We start from the raw sequence: 18,236 nt of genomic DNA, 5'->3' as shown, positions 1-18,236 counted from the left end.
AAATTCAAAGTTCAACCCAAAATATTACTACCGTATTCTGTATAGCTGCCAGTTTTTTTTTTTTCAATGCCGTAAAAACCTAAAATATTACTACTGTATTTTTTGTTATAAAGTACTTCAACCACAAGCTGCCAGTTTTTCATTGTAAATTTAAGCTCAATGCTGTAAAACATAAATATCGTTAACATATATATTTTTTTATATATGTTATCTTTTGCAGCAATTTTTGTGTGAGCATATCAGTGAACACCCCAGACCACTCGGTGAGTTTCACGTATTTGTAAACTAAAGTTTAATGCGTTTTATGAATGATTCTTCCAGTGCACCTATGAAACCATTGTGGAGGTGGGGGGTGCTAATACAGAAACCGAAAATTCTCAGGCCAGCAGCATTTGTCCAAATTTCAATCTTAACCGTTCTATTTCATCAGAAACGATCTTAAAACAGGGCTTTAAGTGTAAGATTGTCCTTTAAGTATCTTGGTAAATCTGAGCAAAATAACTACAGGATTTATCACTTGTGCAGCAAGTGTGCTGGATGTTCCTGCATGTGTCTGTTACACTGCAGGACATTCTAAAACCTGTTGGAATTTCCTGCATAGATTGTTTTTGTGTCCGTCAGGATATCACCATTCCTACTGGATAACAGCAACATCCTTCAGAATTGGGTGTGCACTGCATTTGGGTGTGAGAGAGTGTGGAAGAAAAATATGTGCTTTCTGTACATAATAAAACTTAATTTTGAGGCTGAAAAAAAAAACACGGAAATATTTTTTCGTTTTTATAGGCCTACTGTTGTTTACTATATGTATTTGCGTGATCAGTGTCGTTGTGGGTTTTGGTTCTTTTGCTGTTGTAGTCTGTAAGGAACTTTGAAAAAACTGCAATCATTTGGCGAAGTGATATGAACTGTAATGTGGTCAAGCATGCGGAACTACTTTAGCTCTGCTTTTCCCTAAAAATAGTTGCACACCTTAGAACTATGATGGGCGATACTGCAAATTTCTGTATCGATCCGATACCAAGTAAATACAGGGCCAGTATCGCCGATACCGATACCGATACTTTTTCATTTTAAAAGCATGCATTTGAACTTGTATGCACTTACAGCAGTGTGTCATGATTTATGAGGTGAATGCATCATTAATATGCTAAATCTGAACACGTTTTCATGACTACTAGGCCGAAATATTTTGTGATCTGTGCTCTCAACTCCCCTTTAATTAGTCAGTGACTTTTACAAAACTACCCAAATTATAGTACTAGCCTACTGTTCAAAAGTTTGGGGTCTGTAAGATTTTTATTTCTCTTAGTAAAAACTGTAATATTACAATTTAACAATTTAACATAGGCTATCTGTTTTCTATGCCATAGTAAACTGTAATTTATTCATGTGATCAAAGCTAAATTTTCGGCATCATTACTCCAGTCATGATGATAATTCATTTTAATATGCTGATTTGCTGCTCAGGAAACATTTCTTATTATTATCAATGTTATATTTTTGGCCAACCCGTGTGTGAAATATAGTGTGACAGTCTAGATTTAAGTTATAACACAAGAACAAGCTGTGACTTATTTTTTTACTCTGTTATTTAAGGGCTGTTTTTGTTTGTATCAGTTAGCTCATCTTCACTTAAATTAACTTATTAATGTATGCTGAATCAAAGCCAATGTTTAAATTTATACCTTCATCGGGGCCTTGGATATGAATACTGTCTTAGTTGAAAACCACTTTTTGCACATTTTCATACATCACAAGGCATCCTAATGATATTATTCAGTCATCAGGCCATCCTCTGTGTTACCTGTTACCCATGTTTGCTTTACTAGTTTAAGTCCCCTCTTGTGGTTAAATAAAAACACACCTGGCCAAGAACAAATTAAGAAATTCAAATTCCAGTATCTCTAACAAATTATATCTAAGCTAAATAATAACATGTACTAAGCATGTAAAGAACAACAAATATTTATGTTTTTTTTCTTACAAGCTTAGTTTTTCTTTTGCTTTTACAGGTAAGGTCCTATTTTTAAGCATTTTGGTTTGTCCTGTTGGATTTCTGTGTTTTTATGTAACCACAAGATGGTGCCTCAATTAGTAAAGCAAACTCAGGTAACAATACAGGTGACACAGATGATGAGTTGATGACTGATGCATGTTATTCTATATAGGATGAGTTAAGAGCAGTTTATTTTGCTACTCTAATCTAACTTATGAAGAGACAAGTTAATCCACTACAAGAAAATAGCTCTTAGAAAATGTTTACCCTATCCTGACCATAATTACTGATTAAAAATAGACATGTTAAAATAACCAGAGATACTTGGGGACTGTGATAGGTGGTTAGGACTGTTTTTAACAGGATAGTCACCTTTATTTGACAGTTATGAGACAGTAAATCATGGGAGAGAGAGAGGATGTGACATGCAGCAAAGGACCGGGATTCGAACCATGGTCGGCTGCGTACATATACGCATTAACTTTGCTATGCCATGGCCCACCACACACTAGCTTTGTGTCCCATCTTGGCCACCCCTCAAAAAATGTCCTGGATACGCCACTGGTGGTAGGGCTGGGCGATATATCGCACGATATTGTTATGCGCATCTCGTCAGTAAAGCCGGTTCCTTGATTAGTAGTAAATCGCCTTCACCTGCTTTCAGATGGAGCGGCATTTACTACAAAGAGCCGTAGTTAACTGACAAGCTGAGCCATATCGCATCAATATCGCGGACATATCACCAGCGATAATTAATGCGATATGGCTCAGCTTGTCAGTTAACTACGGCTCTTTGTACACAGCAAAAACTCCAGTGTTAAATTAGTGTATATGAGTCCACACTCAAGAGTGCTAAAGTTAAGGAGATAATTAAGTGATTAATTGAGTGATGATTGAGCATTATTGAAGACACCTGATGTTAACAAGCAGAATCACTGAAGGAGAAAAACTCAAATTGTAAGCCACCGTTATGGCGATCATTGTTTGCTTTAGTTGGGCTCTTGACACTTATATTATTAACTTTAGATTTTGTTTGTCTGCTTTTATTTATAACAGTCAAATGAACAAAAAAAACTAAAGCAAACACTTATCGCCATAACGGTGGCTTACAATTTGAGATTTTCTCCTTCAGTGATTCTGCTTGTTAACATCAGGTGTCTTCAATAATGCTCAAACATCACTAAATTAATCTCTTAATTATCTCATTAACTTTAACACTCTTGAGTGTTAATTTAACACTGGAGTTTGTGCTGTGTAGTAAATGCCGCTCCATCTGAAAGCAGGTGATGGTGATTTACTACTAATCAAGGAACCGGCTTTACTGACGAGATGCGCATAACAATGTGATGCGATACATCGCCCAGCCCTAGTTGGTGGTTCCATCTCCGGTTCCACCTGATCAAGTGTCGAGGTGTCCATGAGCAAGACACCTAACCCCAGCTGCTCCCGACGAGCTGGATGGCGCCTTGCATGGCCGGCACTGGAGGAGGCTGATGTTGTGGAGATCTGTGGAGCGTTAAAGGTAAACGTTCAAAAATCCCATCTACTACTGTTCCTGAAGCATTTCAAAACATTTTGTTTTGTTATTTTGCTCAGCCAGTCCTGTTTCTCCCACCATGTTTCTGAGTGTGACATTAAACAATAACATAAACTAACAAAATCTTTCCCTTTACTGAAAAACACTTAAAATAACAATTTAATCCCTAAATGTACTCTTCTAATGGATCCCTGCAAGCATACTGGTAACTACAGTAACCAAACATGTTTAATGTAGTTTTAACACAAATGAACTAAGCTAACTTTAGTTTTGAATACATGAAGTTGATTAAACACATATCAACTTACAAAATGTTAACATTTTGGTGAATTCGGGGAATCTGGGACACCTAAGCTCCAGTGTGTTTTTTTCCTGTTCTAACTAAATTTAGTCAACAGGACTTTAACTGGCATGGCATAATGTGGATAATTTGATGCGCTTCCGTGTCAAAGTGTCTGTTATCTGCGGATTCTGTTCATGTGTGCCCAGACATTTTAGAAATCCAGACCTGCTGATGTTTATGGCCATGTCTGGAATAAAGAGTAGGCCTATGTATGGTAAACCTATATAGCTACATACAGTTAGGGCATATTAAAGGTGGGGTATGTGATGATTTGGAAAACGACCGGCAGATTTTGAAAATATACAATTCAAATGGTCCTTCTTTCCTCCAACGCTGGCTCTGACTCCACCCAAACAAAGAACATGGACGCGCAATCATGCACGAGCGAAAACTCAAAAGCGCGAGAGATTGTAATGACGTAATAAATACTACTAATCATGGAACCGCCTTTACTGACAACGAGATGCGCATGCGTCACGAGCTTTAAGTATGTGCACGAAGGGGGTCATGCGCGCTGGTGGGAGGGAGTATGGTACCGTTTGATTGACGAACTTACTGTCCAATGATTCTAGGTGGTCTTGGAAATGATTGGCTGGAGTTTTTCGAGTCCTGCCCGTTCCACAGATGATTAAATTGCTTAATTTTCATTTCAGTGCTTCTAACTCAGTGGCTGTAAGTGGGTTAGGAATAGGATTTCAAGTTATTTTGAAAAAATGGACAAAAAAGAGAATCACATACCCCACCTTTAAAGGACATAAACCGTGTTATAAGATTTTGGCCATATTGCCCATCTCTAAGCCAATTATTTCCTGCGTGACCTGTAAAGTCACGTCCACAAACCTCTTGCGTATTGTTTGGTCACACCACAAGGTGTCACTGTGGCCTCAATGCTTCAGCACTGCCACTCAGAGATCGATTGCAATGTCTTTGGTAAATTACATTATACATCCCCAATAGGGCTTGGGCGCCGCGTTGCATTCTGGGACGTGGCGGCCATTTTGATGGCCTCGTGAATGTAAACATACAGCAAGTCGAACGAGAAGCAGCAGAGTTGGGAGAAAGAAATTTTTTTTAAATCCCTAAAAGGATGTGTAATTTACCGGGATACGTTAAATAGGGAAGCCAAGGACCGGTATGTGGACAAAATCGGCACTATTAACAGTTTGGATCCATATGAAATTTCCAACATAGAGTGGAGCACCGACGAGGATTTGCTGCCGCAGTTTTGCATAACGGACATCTTCTGCTACCTTGTTTGTGGTGTGAGCGCCTACACTTCAGAACAGTTCCGAAGCTACAAGTAATTGGAGTCTCATGTGCAGTTCACAAATGGATGGGTTCAGGAGCTGCAGATCATAAAGCCGGCAAACAGTGGGAACACAGTAATCCGGACAAAATAAACTGCACTCCACCTAGCTGCTAGTTTTTGGCGTATAATTGGCACGAGAAATAACATTCGTGGTATAGATATGCACTTTCATGAGATTGTGTTGGTTAACCATTAGTGCTAACGACCATTCACACATGTACTTTTAACCATGTGTTTCAAAAGTCTAGTTAGTAGCTGTCAACCCTCCCGTTTTTTCCGGGTTTCTCGCGTATTTGAGCTCTTTTCCCGCTGTCTTCCCGTTTTAGTATTTTCCTGTAAAATATCCCGTATTTTAATACTCTCTCATAATATTAACGTTGTCCCTTCCATCGGACCTGTCAGTCTCTGTAACTTACTGTTGTCCTGTTGCTACCCCCTTGCGCTTCCAGCGAAACAGATGTTTTCAAAGCATCGTTTTGCTTACTTGAAGGCAACCTTAGCGTGATGTTGTCCTTTTTAAGATAACAGCGTGGTTGTTGTGAGAGAACGATTTCACGCCAATCTGTAAGCAAAGTCACGTTAGACCTAACGTTAGCTTCACAACTCACTTAGTTAGCTTTATGATCTGCAGCTCCTAAACCCATCCATTTGTGAACTGCACATGAGACTCCAATGACTTGTAGCTTCGGAACTGTTCTAAAGTGTATGCGCTCACACCATAAACAAGGTAGCCGAGGATGTCTGTTATGCAAAACTGAGAGGGAGTACGTCTATAAACAGTGCGCAGTAGTCCGAGTAGCAGTGAAGGAGGCCATCAAAATGACGTCACGACGCCCAAGCCCTATAGCGGTTCACTTCCTCGGTTTGGTTCGATTGCGTTCATATCAGCAGCGAACCGCCTTGGAGTTCACATGAACCGTACCCCAGACCACCTTTTTTAGGGGGCTTTCACACTAGTCCCCTTTCACACTAGCCCCCCGCACCCGGGTTCGAATGGCGTCAGAGTTCGGTTCGTTTGGATGATGTGAACGCTGTCTTCCGAACTCGGGTGCGCACCCGTGAACCGTACTCGAGTCCGTTTAAGGGCACTTTCACACTTGGTTCGATTGCCTGTTCCGAACCCGAGTTCGACTGCTCCCCACTCCCCCTGCCCCCGATGGACTGTGTTCACATTATATTATTTGTATCCGAACCGTGGTACGCTTGTGTCATCAAGCTGCAGTGGCACGTAATCATGTTGTTTGGTAATCGGCGCCGCTATGAATGAAAAGCCGTCAAAATGGATAGAATAGCTCTCTTCACATTTGTTCTTCTTTTTTTAACCTTTGGTTTTGTTTTCAAAGAAAAGATACAGAAACACACTTGCGTCTGTCTGCCGCAAAAGTACTAAAATCGTTTCAAAGACGGCTGTCGGCCGAAGACAATTTTTGTGGAGGTGTTGTGAACTTCTTCCTTCTTCAGTGTAGAAAAACTCAGAAGCGAAACCAGGAGACTTATTTAAGCAGGATTCTTTATTTGCTGTAGTCTGCTCCGGACCCAAGTCAAGTGAAGTCTAACTAAGGCAGTATACATTGAGTTCATATATACATTTCAAGGGGGAGGGATTACATTGTGATGTAAATGAGCTGAGACAACGAGAACAGGAAAAGGCATAGACTTCTCGTACTGAGATGAGACAAATGGTCTCAGTAATAAAATAACAGGTGTTCAAACTTGCTCAGCATGACTCTTCCCCCGGTAAACAACGAGAACAGGAAAAGCCTAGCCTTCTCGTACTGAGATGGGACAGTCAGGAATATCCTGCTGAGAACCCCTACCGTTTGCAGAGATTTCCTGGTCTCATCATTTCTAAACTTTCTCAATATAAAATACTATTGTATTGGCAATCTAAATTAAACATTTAAATAAATTTGTAATCCTACATTTCCCCCTTTGAGAGTTCTAAATAACTCTCACAAAATACAAATTTAGACACTTAAAAGTTAAATTCTTGTAACTTGTGATCATTACAGGCTCATGCTTCTGTGTTGCTGTTTCTGCAATTGCATGCTGACACAGAAACAAACATGCAAATTTAGGGTCCGTTAAGTTCTTAAGGGTAATAGTCTTTTCTGTTTGGGACTGTCATTTCTTTGTGAGGGGCGTGAGTCATTTGTTGAATGAAACACTTGATACTGTGGACGCATAGATAGTACGCTATTAGAAGAAATAACAGCAGAATTGCTATTTCCTTTATCCACAGCCAGGGTTTCCCAATCAAGTTTCCGAACCATGAAAAATTTACTTCAGTCATCTGGTGTAATTTTGCTGAAAGATCAAGAATGTCTTGTTGGATTTTGTTCAAGTTCTCTGTTGGATCCATTAAAACCTGGTGCAGCACTCAGGTCCGATGATGGTGCAGGCTCCTTCCGTTGCTAGAATGTAATCTAAGGCCACTCTGTTCTGTAAGATCATTATCTTGTGCGAAGCGAGAGTGTCTGTGATGTTACTGGTACGACAATCTTGATCATGTTGATGGATGACTGAAGGTTTCGTATGTGAGTCTCTGCGTTGTGTATTTTTTTTCTTTTTCTTTTCTTTATCCTTTTGTGATAGTTGGCTCGGAAGAGGGTCAAGTTGTTTCTTGAGGTTTTCTTGTGGCTTCATACGCAGATGACGAGGTCAGTGCGTATGGGTCTCGGGAAGTCATCAGTGGTATCTGCACAGAGTAAGAAAGAAAACAAAAGACAGGAGAGCAGTATTTGTTCAAACACTAGGGTTGTAAACTTTTCCGAGTCTGCTAAGCAGTAGAGCAGTATTTGTTCAAACACTAGGGTTGTAAACTTTTTCTGGGTCTGCTATTGTCGTTCCATCTCTCCCTATTTCTTAATTCCTTTGACACCTAAAGAACAGTGAGGTAAGGATGGACTAGGATAGGGCCTAGGAGGGAAGTCTTCACCCCAGGGTTAACCCCCGAAGCCTATTGCATTTGGTTCTTCCCGGGGCTCCTCACTGGTTCTGTGTCCTAACCTATCCCTGTTGGTGCAGGAACAACCTTACAGTGTGACACATGAGTCTAGGTTTTCCTTCCCTGACACAATACTGCAGCTGCTGTAATCAACATCACTTGATGTGGCCCATGTCACTTTGGTTCTAATGGAGGAAACGTCTTTGTACAGATCAATTATTGATTCAGGAGGCAACATTTTCTTCTGTGCTGCACTACCTGAACACACTTGTACAGTTGCATAGAAACAAGACTGTTTAGCTGCCATATCAGCAAGAGCATTACCTTTAGCTTCTGTAGTATTAGTTGTGAGATGTGCTTTCACTTTGATCACTGCTAATTTCTTTGGAAGTTTCATGGAAAACATTAGATCTTTCACTAATTCAGCATGCTTAATGGGGGATCCAGCAGAAGTTAGAAACTGTCTGGTTTGCCAAATGACACCAAAATCATGAATTACCCCAAAAGCATATCTGGAATCTGTGTAGATATTAGCAACTGATCCTGAAGCTAGCGTGCATGCTCTTGTTAGGGCTACTAGTTCTGCAGCTTGAGCTGAAAAATGATCTGGAAGACGTCCTGAAGCTAACACTTCCGTGGTGGACGTTACTGCATAACCTGCTCGTCTGTTACCTTTTTCTTTTACTTCACTCATAGGTGTATATGTAAGCGTAACACAATCGTGAGTAATTTCTCCTTCATCCTCTAACAAAACTTCAGTCATAGCAGACATCATACATGAGGACGGATTTGTGACAGGTGCACGCTGTAAGACAATATTTGGCATAATTTGGACACTGCATGAGGGCTTTTTTTACGTTTACAGTCTGACCTAACACTATTAATGATGAAAGGCCTGTGCTGTAAAATAACATTTAAGGGCTGTGAGTCTACTTTAACCAGTGTCCCCCAAAGGAAAAAACTGAGATAGTCACTTTCCTTTTGTTCTATTAAACAAAAAAAGAAGTATTTTATCTCTGTTGCAAGTTAGTGGGGAAATAAAGCACTCACAGCCCAACTGGTTAACAACTAAAACAGCTGCCCAACGAGCTTAATGACGAGGGGAGGGGCTGCTTCAGAGCAGCCAGCAGACTGAGTAGGAGCTGAGTAACATTGTTAACTTGTTTAAAGTTCTTTTTGTTTTTCCTACACTCTTTTCCCCAATGTCCATGTTTACCACAATAATAACAACTACTGCCCTCTCTCTTAGGACATTTGCGTTTCTGTTGATTCTCTGTGTTGACCTTAAAGGATGCTGTTGCAATTTTTACTCTTTCCTTGACATCAGAGTCTCTTTCCCATGCAGCCAAACTGTCTAAGTTGTTTTGTATGGTTCTAGTGGACCATGTTAAGTCTAAGAAAGGCAATGCTTTTCTATGTTCTGACAACAGACCATCAAACCATGTGCGAACTAGGGGACCATTATCTTCTAGCACCTTCTCTGAAGTGTCAGCTATACCACTGTATGCTGCTGCTGACTGGCAAAATCTTTGAGTGTACTCACTAACAGTTTCACCCTTCTTCTGTAAACAACTAGTGATCTTCGACCAGTCAATTTTAGGTCCAACAATGTTCTTCAACGCTTTCAGAACTCCCTCTCTCAATTCATCTTTTCTGGCATGTTGTAGTTCAGAAGTAACAGCAGACTCAAAACTGTTGAATTCAGATTCAGTTAGAATTTGTGACATCAGCTGTGTGACTTCTGCCAACGACATGTCGTAAAGACGCATTTTACTGATCAATGCCCTTCTAAATTCAGAAACATCAGTGCGTACTGAAGGTAAGCTTTGGGATAGTCTTTCTATGTCTCTAGGTCCGAGTGCTTTGGCAACAGTTTGGTTTTGGGCAACAGTTTGGTTTTGGACAACAGAACAGTTGGGAGGAACACTTTCAGTTCCCTCAATTCCCTGAGATCTTCTTGCAACACAAACCTTTACTGAATCTACAGGCTTATCAGTTACTGATGGGATGTCTACATCTGTTTCAAAAAATGCTTGTAAGTCAGGATAAGTTTCATCTGACGGTTGGTCTTCTGAGTCACATTTGGTTGAGGCCTTGTTATGGCCCACCTTAGTGTGCATTTGTTTGTTCTGTTCTTTTAATTTAGCTATACACCTAGATTGTTCTTGTGCAATGGATAAGCTAAATTCCCTATGGCAACAGATTATGCCTTTCATGTTTTTCTTTCTGATACATGCACCTAACACCTTCTTGCATTCTTCAATAGACCAAATCTTATCTGGATGAATCTCATATTTCTGTGTTAGTTCTTGTCTAACTTTTTCAGTGACTATTAGATCCATCTGTTCTCCTAACAGTGTTTTAAATTCGCTATCTGACCACAAAGGATTAGCAAGACCACCTTGTTTAGTTGTGGAGATTAGTCTAGCACTTTTCTTAATCATTTTGTGGATTTCTTTGTTACCACACAAACAAACACTAAACTTCTCTGATTACAGAGGGTACGCTTGTTAACACAAATCAACTATTGTTAAACTTCCTTGTTACCAACACATCACATTTAACTTCCCTGCCAGAAACAGAGGATGAAACACAAAATATTAGCACGTTACGCTAATCTTCCCTGAAAGAAACGGAAAGGATCTTTCACCTTCCTAACTTTTTAGAGGATAAAACAAAATTACTAGCATGTATTGCTAACTCTTCCCTGCCTGAAACAGAGGATCAAACTTTCCTCTCTAAAAGAAAAACTTTTAAAAGGGTAACCAAAATAAATAGCCTGTAAGACTACCTCTTCTCTGCTTGCACAGAGGCTAACAATATTTTAACTTGAATGCTAAAATCTTCCCTGTCTGCACAGAGGATACCAACAACTTCCCTGACTATTCAGAGGATCAAACTCTCTTCTCTAAAAGAATTTTTTTAGAGGGTAACACCACAAGGTAACAAACAACAAAACAAATAATTAGCAAAATAATACTAATCTTCCCTGCCTGACACAGAGGATATCTTTTTAACATGTGATGTTAAAAACGTCCCTGCCTGAACAGAGGATATATTTTCATCTTTAAAAGACAACTTTTAAAGGATAACTTTAGGTAATCAAACACTACAGCTGTCTGATAACTCTTTCTCTGACGGCACAGAGGATAATTTTTACTGGTTTTTCAACGGTTCTTTGAATGGAGTGAAACTCACCAAATTATTGTTGTATGGAAAAAATTCCGTCTGGAAACTCAGTCAGAGATCTTTGTTGAGCTTGGTTCTGGAACTCAGTTAGCTTTGTTGAGATTCAGTTCTGGAACACAGTCAGCTTTGTTGAGATCTTTGTTGAGATTCAGTTCGCGAACTCAGGCAGCTTTGTTGAGATCTTTCTGGATTCAAAAGATTCAGTCTGGAACTGGAAAGTCAGATCTTTGTTGAGATCTTTGAGCTTTGAAGTTTCAAAAGTTCATTCTTTGTTGAGTTTCAGTTTCTCCATCCGGGTCACAGGCACCATCTGTTGTGAACTTCTTCCTTCTTCAGTGTAGAAAAACTCAGAAGCGAAAACCAGGAGACTTATTTAAGCAGGATTCTTTATTTGCTGTAGTCTGCTCCGGACCCAAGTCAAGTGAAGTCTAACTAAGGCAGTATACATTGAGTTCATATATACATTTCAAGGGGGAGGGATTACATTGTGATGTAAATGAGCTGAGACAACGAGAACAGGAAAAGGCATAGACTTCTCGTACTGAGATGAGACAAATGGTCTCAGTAATAAAATAACAGGTGTTCAAACTTGCTCAGCATGACTCTTCCCCCGGTAAACAACGAGAACAGGAAAAGCCTAGCCTTCTCGTACTGAGATGGGACAGTCAGGAATATCCCGCTGAGAACCCCTACCGTTTGCAGAGATTTCCTGGTCTCATCATTTCTAAACTTTCTCAATATAAAATACTATTGTATTGGCAATCTAAATTAAACATTTAAATAAATTTGTAATCCTACAGAGGCAAGCATAAATCATCTCTCTGCTTGCAGTGCGTCAATCCCGCTTTCATTATACATTATATCAATAGCGGTTCACTTCCGCGGTTTGGTCCGATTGCGTTCATATCAGCAGCGAACCGTACCCCAGTTCACATGAACCGTACCCCAGACCACCTTTTTAAACGGACTCAAGTACGGTTCGCGGGTGCGCACCCGAGTTCGGAAGACAGCGTTCACATCATCCAAACGAACCGAAATTTGACGGTTTCACCCAGGTTCTGATCGAACCCGGGTGCGCACCAAAAGTGCTAGTGTGAAAGCCCCCTTATACAGTACTTAAGAATAAACGGAGGTCGGAGCCAGCTGCAAATGGGTGAGTTATGTCAGCGTGCCGTTGAGATGAAGGGGTAAGCTTGTTGTACAGTTTTTAGTTTTGTAAAAAGCATTATAAGTTCTGAAAAAGACCATTTCATAATGGCGTTTGTACACTGTTTTTAGTATTGATGTATTAAAAAAGAATAAGGGTAAAGTGTATCCAAATAAATTGCTGTCGTTTTTTTAATAGCACACAAATTACAAAACAGATAACGTGCATGACAAGATCTTTTCTGCATTCCATTTGCTCTCCAGATTATGGATTCTGAAGACCATAATAAGGTATTGTGGCAGTGCAATTTTTGTACGTTTTAGGACTGCATTGATTTTCAAATTGTAAATGTCTTAAACGTTTTGTAAATGGATTTGATATTAGAATACAACTCCTAATGCATGCAATTCTTTTAAAACTTGTTTTCATTGTAGTTATGCTTTTTTATGCGTAATCCACAATGTAATGTAATTGAAACATTCGTTAAAATTAATTAAAATTAAAAATTCACTTTTCTTTTATTCTAATCCTCTTTCAGAAGAAGAAGAATGTTCTGCACTCCCTGAAACTCCCTTATATTATGTGCTTTTTAACATTTTTAACGGCCTGTGCTAACTGTTGCTATCTTTTCAGTTATCAGGAGCGTTGCTGAAGAACATACTTCTTGAAGTTGTTCTTCACGAAGGAGATGCTGCCTATGTCATTGCCTTGCTCAAGGTTCAGGGACATAGTTGAGGATGACAATTTCAAGAATCAGGCACACTTCTTATGGCTAGAAAGTAAATATTGACATTAAAAAATAAAATGCATAAGAACATCATTGATAATGTTAAATGTTATGTTCATTTTTTTTTTTCTTCACCTGTTGCATGCTGGAAAAATAAGTCTCACTACAAACAGCTCTTCTGGAGGATGTACTCAATCTCCACTTGTTTGGAGTGTGGCTTTGAGTTCAAATGCTGCACACCTAGTACGTTTTGTGTAAATTAGTGATGAATAAACTAGTTGTTAGTCTAAAGGAAAACTAAAAATCTAATTTACTTATGTCATCCCTTGGAGTTTAATAGTTCTGGACACCATCACTTGCATGGCATGGACCTACAGAGCTGAGAAATTATTCTTAATGTTTGTAAATGTTCAATGTTGTCCCCAGCAAACAATATGACGTTGTGACGACGTCACGTCCTGGTCATTTTTAGTCGCGCTTACGTTAGTATATGATGTCGCCACAACCGTCAAAGTGAAACACCAAAAGAGGTCGCTACAACTTCGCCAACCGTCGTCGTGACAACGTCGTCAGTACGTAAGTTGAACGTTATTTAATTTTGGTCGCCAATTCGTCTTTTGGATGACGTTGCTGTGACGTAGCCAGTACGTTGTGACAGCGTTATTGGTCGCTGATTGGTCATTTGATGACTTTTTCATATATTCATATATATTCATTCTGCAGTGGATTTATTGACATCCATTTATACTAGCATTTACCTGCCACCACTGTCAGCAACATCTATAATTGTGGTAGTAAGTGTTAAGTAAGTGTTGTTAACCATTTTGTAAGAGTAACTATACCAAGTAACTAGGGATTGGCCGATACCAGTATCGGGCCCGATGCTGGGCTTAAGTACTCGTACTTGTGAAAACAGGCCCAATACTACAAGACGATACTTCTACCACATTTAAGAGCGTTGCGCTGTGCAACGTATAGTTGTTTTCTTTAAGTGCCAGAGGGGGAATAGTAGCCTACTGTACAACGAATATAGATATATAGGAAACAGAAGTACTGCTTCGATTTAACGATTGGAACAACAAAACCAACAAACAGGTAAGTCTGATTCACGTAACTGTTTCAATATGGACTTAGCTGTATCCAGCACTATGCATAGACTTTTGCGTTAGTGAGAACGGCAGTCTACTTTCTCTTTGGTATGAAATGCGATGTAGCCTATGTATATTTTGTTCAAAAACAGTGACAGAACAGCTAAAATTGTGTACTGATTACAATAACATGATCTTAAGTGAATATTTTATGATAAAGTCATTATCCCTCTTCGGATAAATTCACTTCAGACATTCTCATTTTACAAAAAAAATGTCTGCAATGTAGAGTACAAATGCAAACAAACATACAGCCCATACATTGGCTTTTCACAAACGTGTTTCTGTCTTTCTAGTTAGGGAAGGAGACAAACTATAATAAATATATAAATTACACATTCTTGATCTGCAATATTAATTATGTTCTTTTGAATTTTGGAGCATTTACTTTCCTAGATTTGAATTGGTTGAAATTGGTTGATCAACATCTAAGGAGATCAACTTTTAGCTTGATGAGTGACATTTGGCACAGTTATTAAAAGTACTTGTATCGGTACACTGTGTATCGGCGAGTACAAAAAATGAAATACTAAGTACTGCTACTCATTCCATAAAGTGGTATCGGCCCATCCCTACAAGTAATAGTCGATTGCCACAGTCTTTTAAGTGAAATGCTCACAAGAAGTGTATATTTGTACCTGTAGTTTACTGTGGGCTGGCACATGTTTTAAAACATTTGTGACGAGTTCCTCCACAGCTTTGTCCTGTAGTCTGGACTGACTCAGCATGATAGCCCATGTTGTGTAGAATAAAAAAATAGAAATGTTCTGTAAATTTCTTGTGTAATTACAATATGTTTTACAAAACAAGTGGTGGACTCATTTGAAATATAAATTAAATGAAGCAGAAGGGCATTTAATATTGATATTGTCTTTTAGATATGAAAACAGCAAGCTATATTTTGAAACATGAACCAATTGTAAAGCAGAAACTGTTTAGACAAGCATAAATGCATTTTTTGTGCTGTGGAACATCCACACAATTATTACCAAAAGTAACACTTACATTAAACTCACGTTTGATAACCTGGTACACTGCTGTATGCAGCAACGTTTTTTTCCCCTTCTTCCCATGAAGGCTGTAGTTCTTCCAGACACTGCTAGAAGCTACAGCCCTCATGATACGCCTTGTAACTTCTCCCGGGTTGGCTCCACCAATCAGACTGAGATGGTGTGTCTACACAGAGGTAATACAGAAAATTAAAAATCAGTAATGCGGTAAACATTCAGCTCTACATAAAACATAGCTTTACTTTTAAACCATTACCCACCAATCTCTTCTTGTAGTCCGGAAGCTCTTTCAGTTTTGCCTCCAAGACAGCGAGTTCTTCCTAAGAATGGGCCACATCGATTTCTATTGGGGTCTCCGGACCCTGGCTGGCCCCTCCAGTCTGGTTTAACCGGAGGAGGATCTCCTGGATGTTTTTTGCCATCACATCCTGGCGGGTCAACAATGCCTTAAGTGTCTCTGTTTCAGAAACACAAAATGTTTCAAAGACATTAAAATGAAGGTCAGAAACGTACAAAGTGCAAAGATAACACATTGCAGTTATTACATGACTGAAATTTACCCACAATAAAAATTAACATACCTTGTATTAATGTAACCGTTTGGGTTAAGGCGGAGATAGTCTGACACACTTGAGGAGCAGATGGCAGTTTCTGTGTGCACATATGCAATACAAAATGCAAGCGATTAAACTCAACACTTAGGTTCAGCATGTTATAAAACAAGAACTACCAAAGTTCAAATCACCAGGCTACATTTCTTGTGTCACCATGTTGATAACTGTAACACTTACAAATAAACAAGTTAATTTTCAAAGTCATTAAACCAACAATAAAAATATAACCATACCATCAGTCAGACATCTCAGGCTGAATAGGACTAACTGGATCAAGGTCTGTGTAAATAAATAAAAAATGTCAACATAAGGTGTATTTTAATTTAGATCCGTACAACTTGACAAAGCTTATGCAACAATTGTTAACTTACTGTTCATAGTGTTTGTCTGCGGAAAGATGCAGATAGGAGGTGGAGGGTGTGTTGGTCGTGCAGATGATTTCCGTGTAAGTGGCATGGTGGTCCATTGGACAAATCTAGATGATACAAATTACCAAGATACTTTGGTTAATCATTCATTTACGGGACCCTGTCTAATGATAAATAAGCTATTCTATTTACCGGGATAATGAAATAAATTACCACAGTAAGAGACTACAGCAGTAAATTCCACTGATATAAATCAATTACTGATATAAATCAACTTTTTGATGATATTCTAATTATATGACCAGCACGTACACCGATATAAAGTTGGTTTGACCGTGACGTTTGACATTAGACAGATATTCATCCGCTAAAAACTTCAATAGATCATGATTGGGTGAGTATAATGTATAAAATTTGGTTTACCTGCAAGGTATTAGGACGTAGAACTGAACACAGATGACAGTTTATTTGTTTTTAATCCTGCTCAATGTTTTCAACACAGAAACGATCCGGAAGTGACTCGCATGTGCTTAGGCCCCCATCTGTGCTTCAGAAAAGCGCTGTCACGCCATCTACGCTTAAAAATATATTGCGCGTCTACACGAGGTTGCGTGGTAGGCTGAAGGTGTATGTTCTTGGTGTCGGCAGACTTTTAATAAAATATTAATAATAAAATAAATCAAATCAAATTGTTTTTAGCAAACTCCACCAGATTTTTGTTCTACATCTCACAGACTACGACTGTGGTGATTTTCATGTTGATCTACTGTTTTATTATTTGATAATTGTCTGTCAAAGTCCTATACTGTATACCTTGTTATACAGCAATATTTAATAAATTCATAACATTTTTAAATCAAATTGTTTTCTGCAAACTCCACCAGATTATTGTTCTGCGTCTCACAGACTACCACTGTGGTGATTTTCATGTTGCTTTACTGTTTTATTTTGTAATAATTGCCTGCCAAAGTCCTATACTGTATGCCTGGCTATATAGGCATAATTGATTAATTCATAAAAAAAAAAAATCAAATTGTTTTTTGCAAACTCTACCAGATTATTGTTCTACGTCTCACAGACTACCACTGTGGTGATTTTCATGTTGCTTTACTGTTTTATTTTGTAATAATTGCCTGCCAAAGTCCTATACTGTATGCCTGGCTATATAGGCATAATTGATTAATTCATAAAAAAAAAAAAAATCAAATCGTTTTTTGCAAACTCTACCAGATTATTGTTCTACGTCTCACAGACTACCACTGTGGTGATTTTCATGTTGCTTTACTGTTTTATTCTTTAATAATTGCCTGCCAAAGTCCTTTACTCTATACCTGGCTTAATGGGCATATTTGATCAATTCATATATCAAACAAAGCGTTGGACACCACCGCAGAAGAGTGGAACTGTGAAATCTGCACTAATTATGTGTGATCTTACATAAATGTTCACAGGTACTTTGGAGTACTGTATGCTGCAGAATACATGTTCATGTATTAGTTAGTGTTAGTCATGGAGTCCATTGATTCCCCTTTTCCATACCTTACAAAGAATAAATTAAGTTAAGTTTTGGTTCACATAAATGCTGGCTGGTAAATTGTTTTCTTTATATCTTTTGCAATATACAGTATATGTATACAAACAGTATTGGTCATGACTTTTATTATGCAGGCAATTATTAAAGAATAAAACAGTAAAGCAATATGAAAATCATGACAGTGGTAGTCAGTGAGATGAAGAACAACAATTTGGTGAGGTTTGCAGAAAACAATTTGATTAATTTTTTTTATGAATTTATCAATTATGCCCATATAGCCAGGTATACAGTATAGGACTTTGGCAGGCAATTATTAAAGAATAAAACAGGAGAACAACATAAAAATCACCACAGTGGTAGTCAG

At 38.6% G+C, this 18,236-nt stretch overlaps 1 protein-coding gene across 2 annotated transcripts; it reads right to left on the bottom strand.

Moving 5' to 3' along the window:
- Positions 1-10,352: 10,352 nt before the first annotated feature.
- LOC143735568 (uncharacterized) lies at positions 10,353-16,887 on the bottom strand. 2 transcript variants are annotated; one of them, XR_013203229.1, is made up of 7 exons: positions 16,762-16,887; positions 16,342-16,445; positions 16,204-16,249; positions 15,938-16,007; positions 15,617-15,813; positions 15,363-15,522; positions 10,353-15,062 (listed from the first exon to the last, which is right to left on the bottom strand). XR_013203229.1 is itself a non-coding variant. In XM_077225740.1 (5 exons), exons 1-5 carry the CDS (start codon positions 16,017-16,019, stop codon positions 14,949-14,951), a joined length of 519 nt encoding a protein of 172 aa, XP_077081855.1. In that variant the 5' UTR covers positions 16,020-16,053; the 3' UTR covers positions 14,912-14,948. The 2 variants fall into 2 exon arrangements, 1 of the variants encoding a protein (XP_077081855.1); XM_077225740.1 differs by lacking the exons at positions 16,204-16,249; positions 16,342-16,445; positions 16,762-16,887 and having other exon boundaries at positions 14,912-15,082; positions 15,617-15,635; positions 15,690-15,813; positions 15,938-16,053.
- Positions 16,888-18,236: the final 1,349 nt, after the last annotated feature.

The sequence above is a fragment of the Siphateles boraxobius genome, unplaced genomic scaffold (assembly GCF_051911475.1).
Source record: "Siphateles boraxobius isolate OS27281-9 unplaced genomic scaffold, OSU_SipBor_1 13, whole genome shotgun sequence".
Taxonomy (NCBI): domain Eukaryota; kingdom Metazoa; phylum Chordata; class Actinopteri; order Cypriniformes; family Leuciscidae; genus Siphateles; species Siphateles boraxobius.
Note: the sequence above shows the minus strand (reverse complement) of the source record. Positions and strands in the feature narration are given on the sequence as shown.

Coding starts and splice junctions, on each gene's coding strand:
- LOC143735568 (XM_077225740.1), bottom strand. CDS start 16,019: ATGTGCACACAGAAACTGCCATCTGCTCCTCAAGTGTGTCAGACTATC. Junction 15,814..15,937: donor AACGGTTACATTAATACAAG/GTATGTTAATTT, acceptor TTTCTGAAACAG/AGACACTTAAGGCATTGTTG. Junction 15,083..15,362: donor AGTGTACCAGGTTATCAAAC/GTGAGTTTAATG, acceptor TCTACACAACAT/GGGCTATCATGCTGAGTCAG.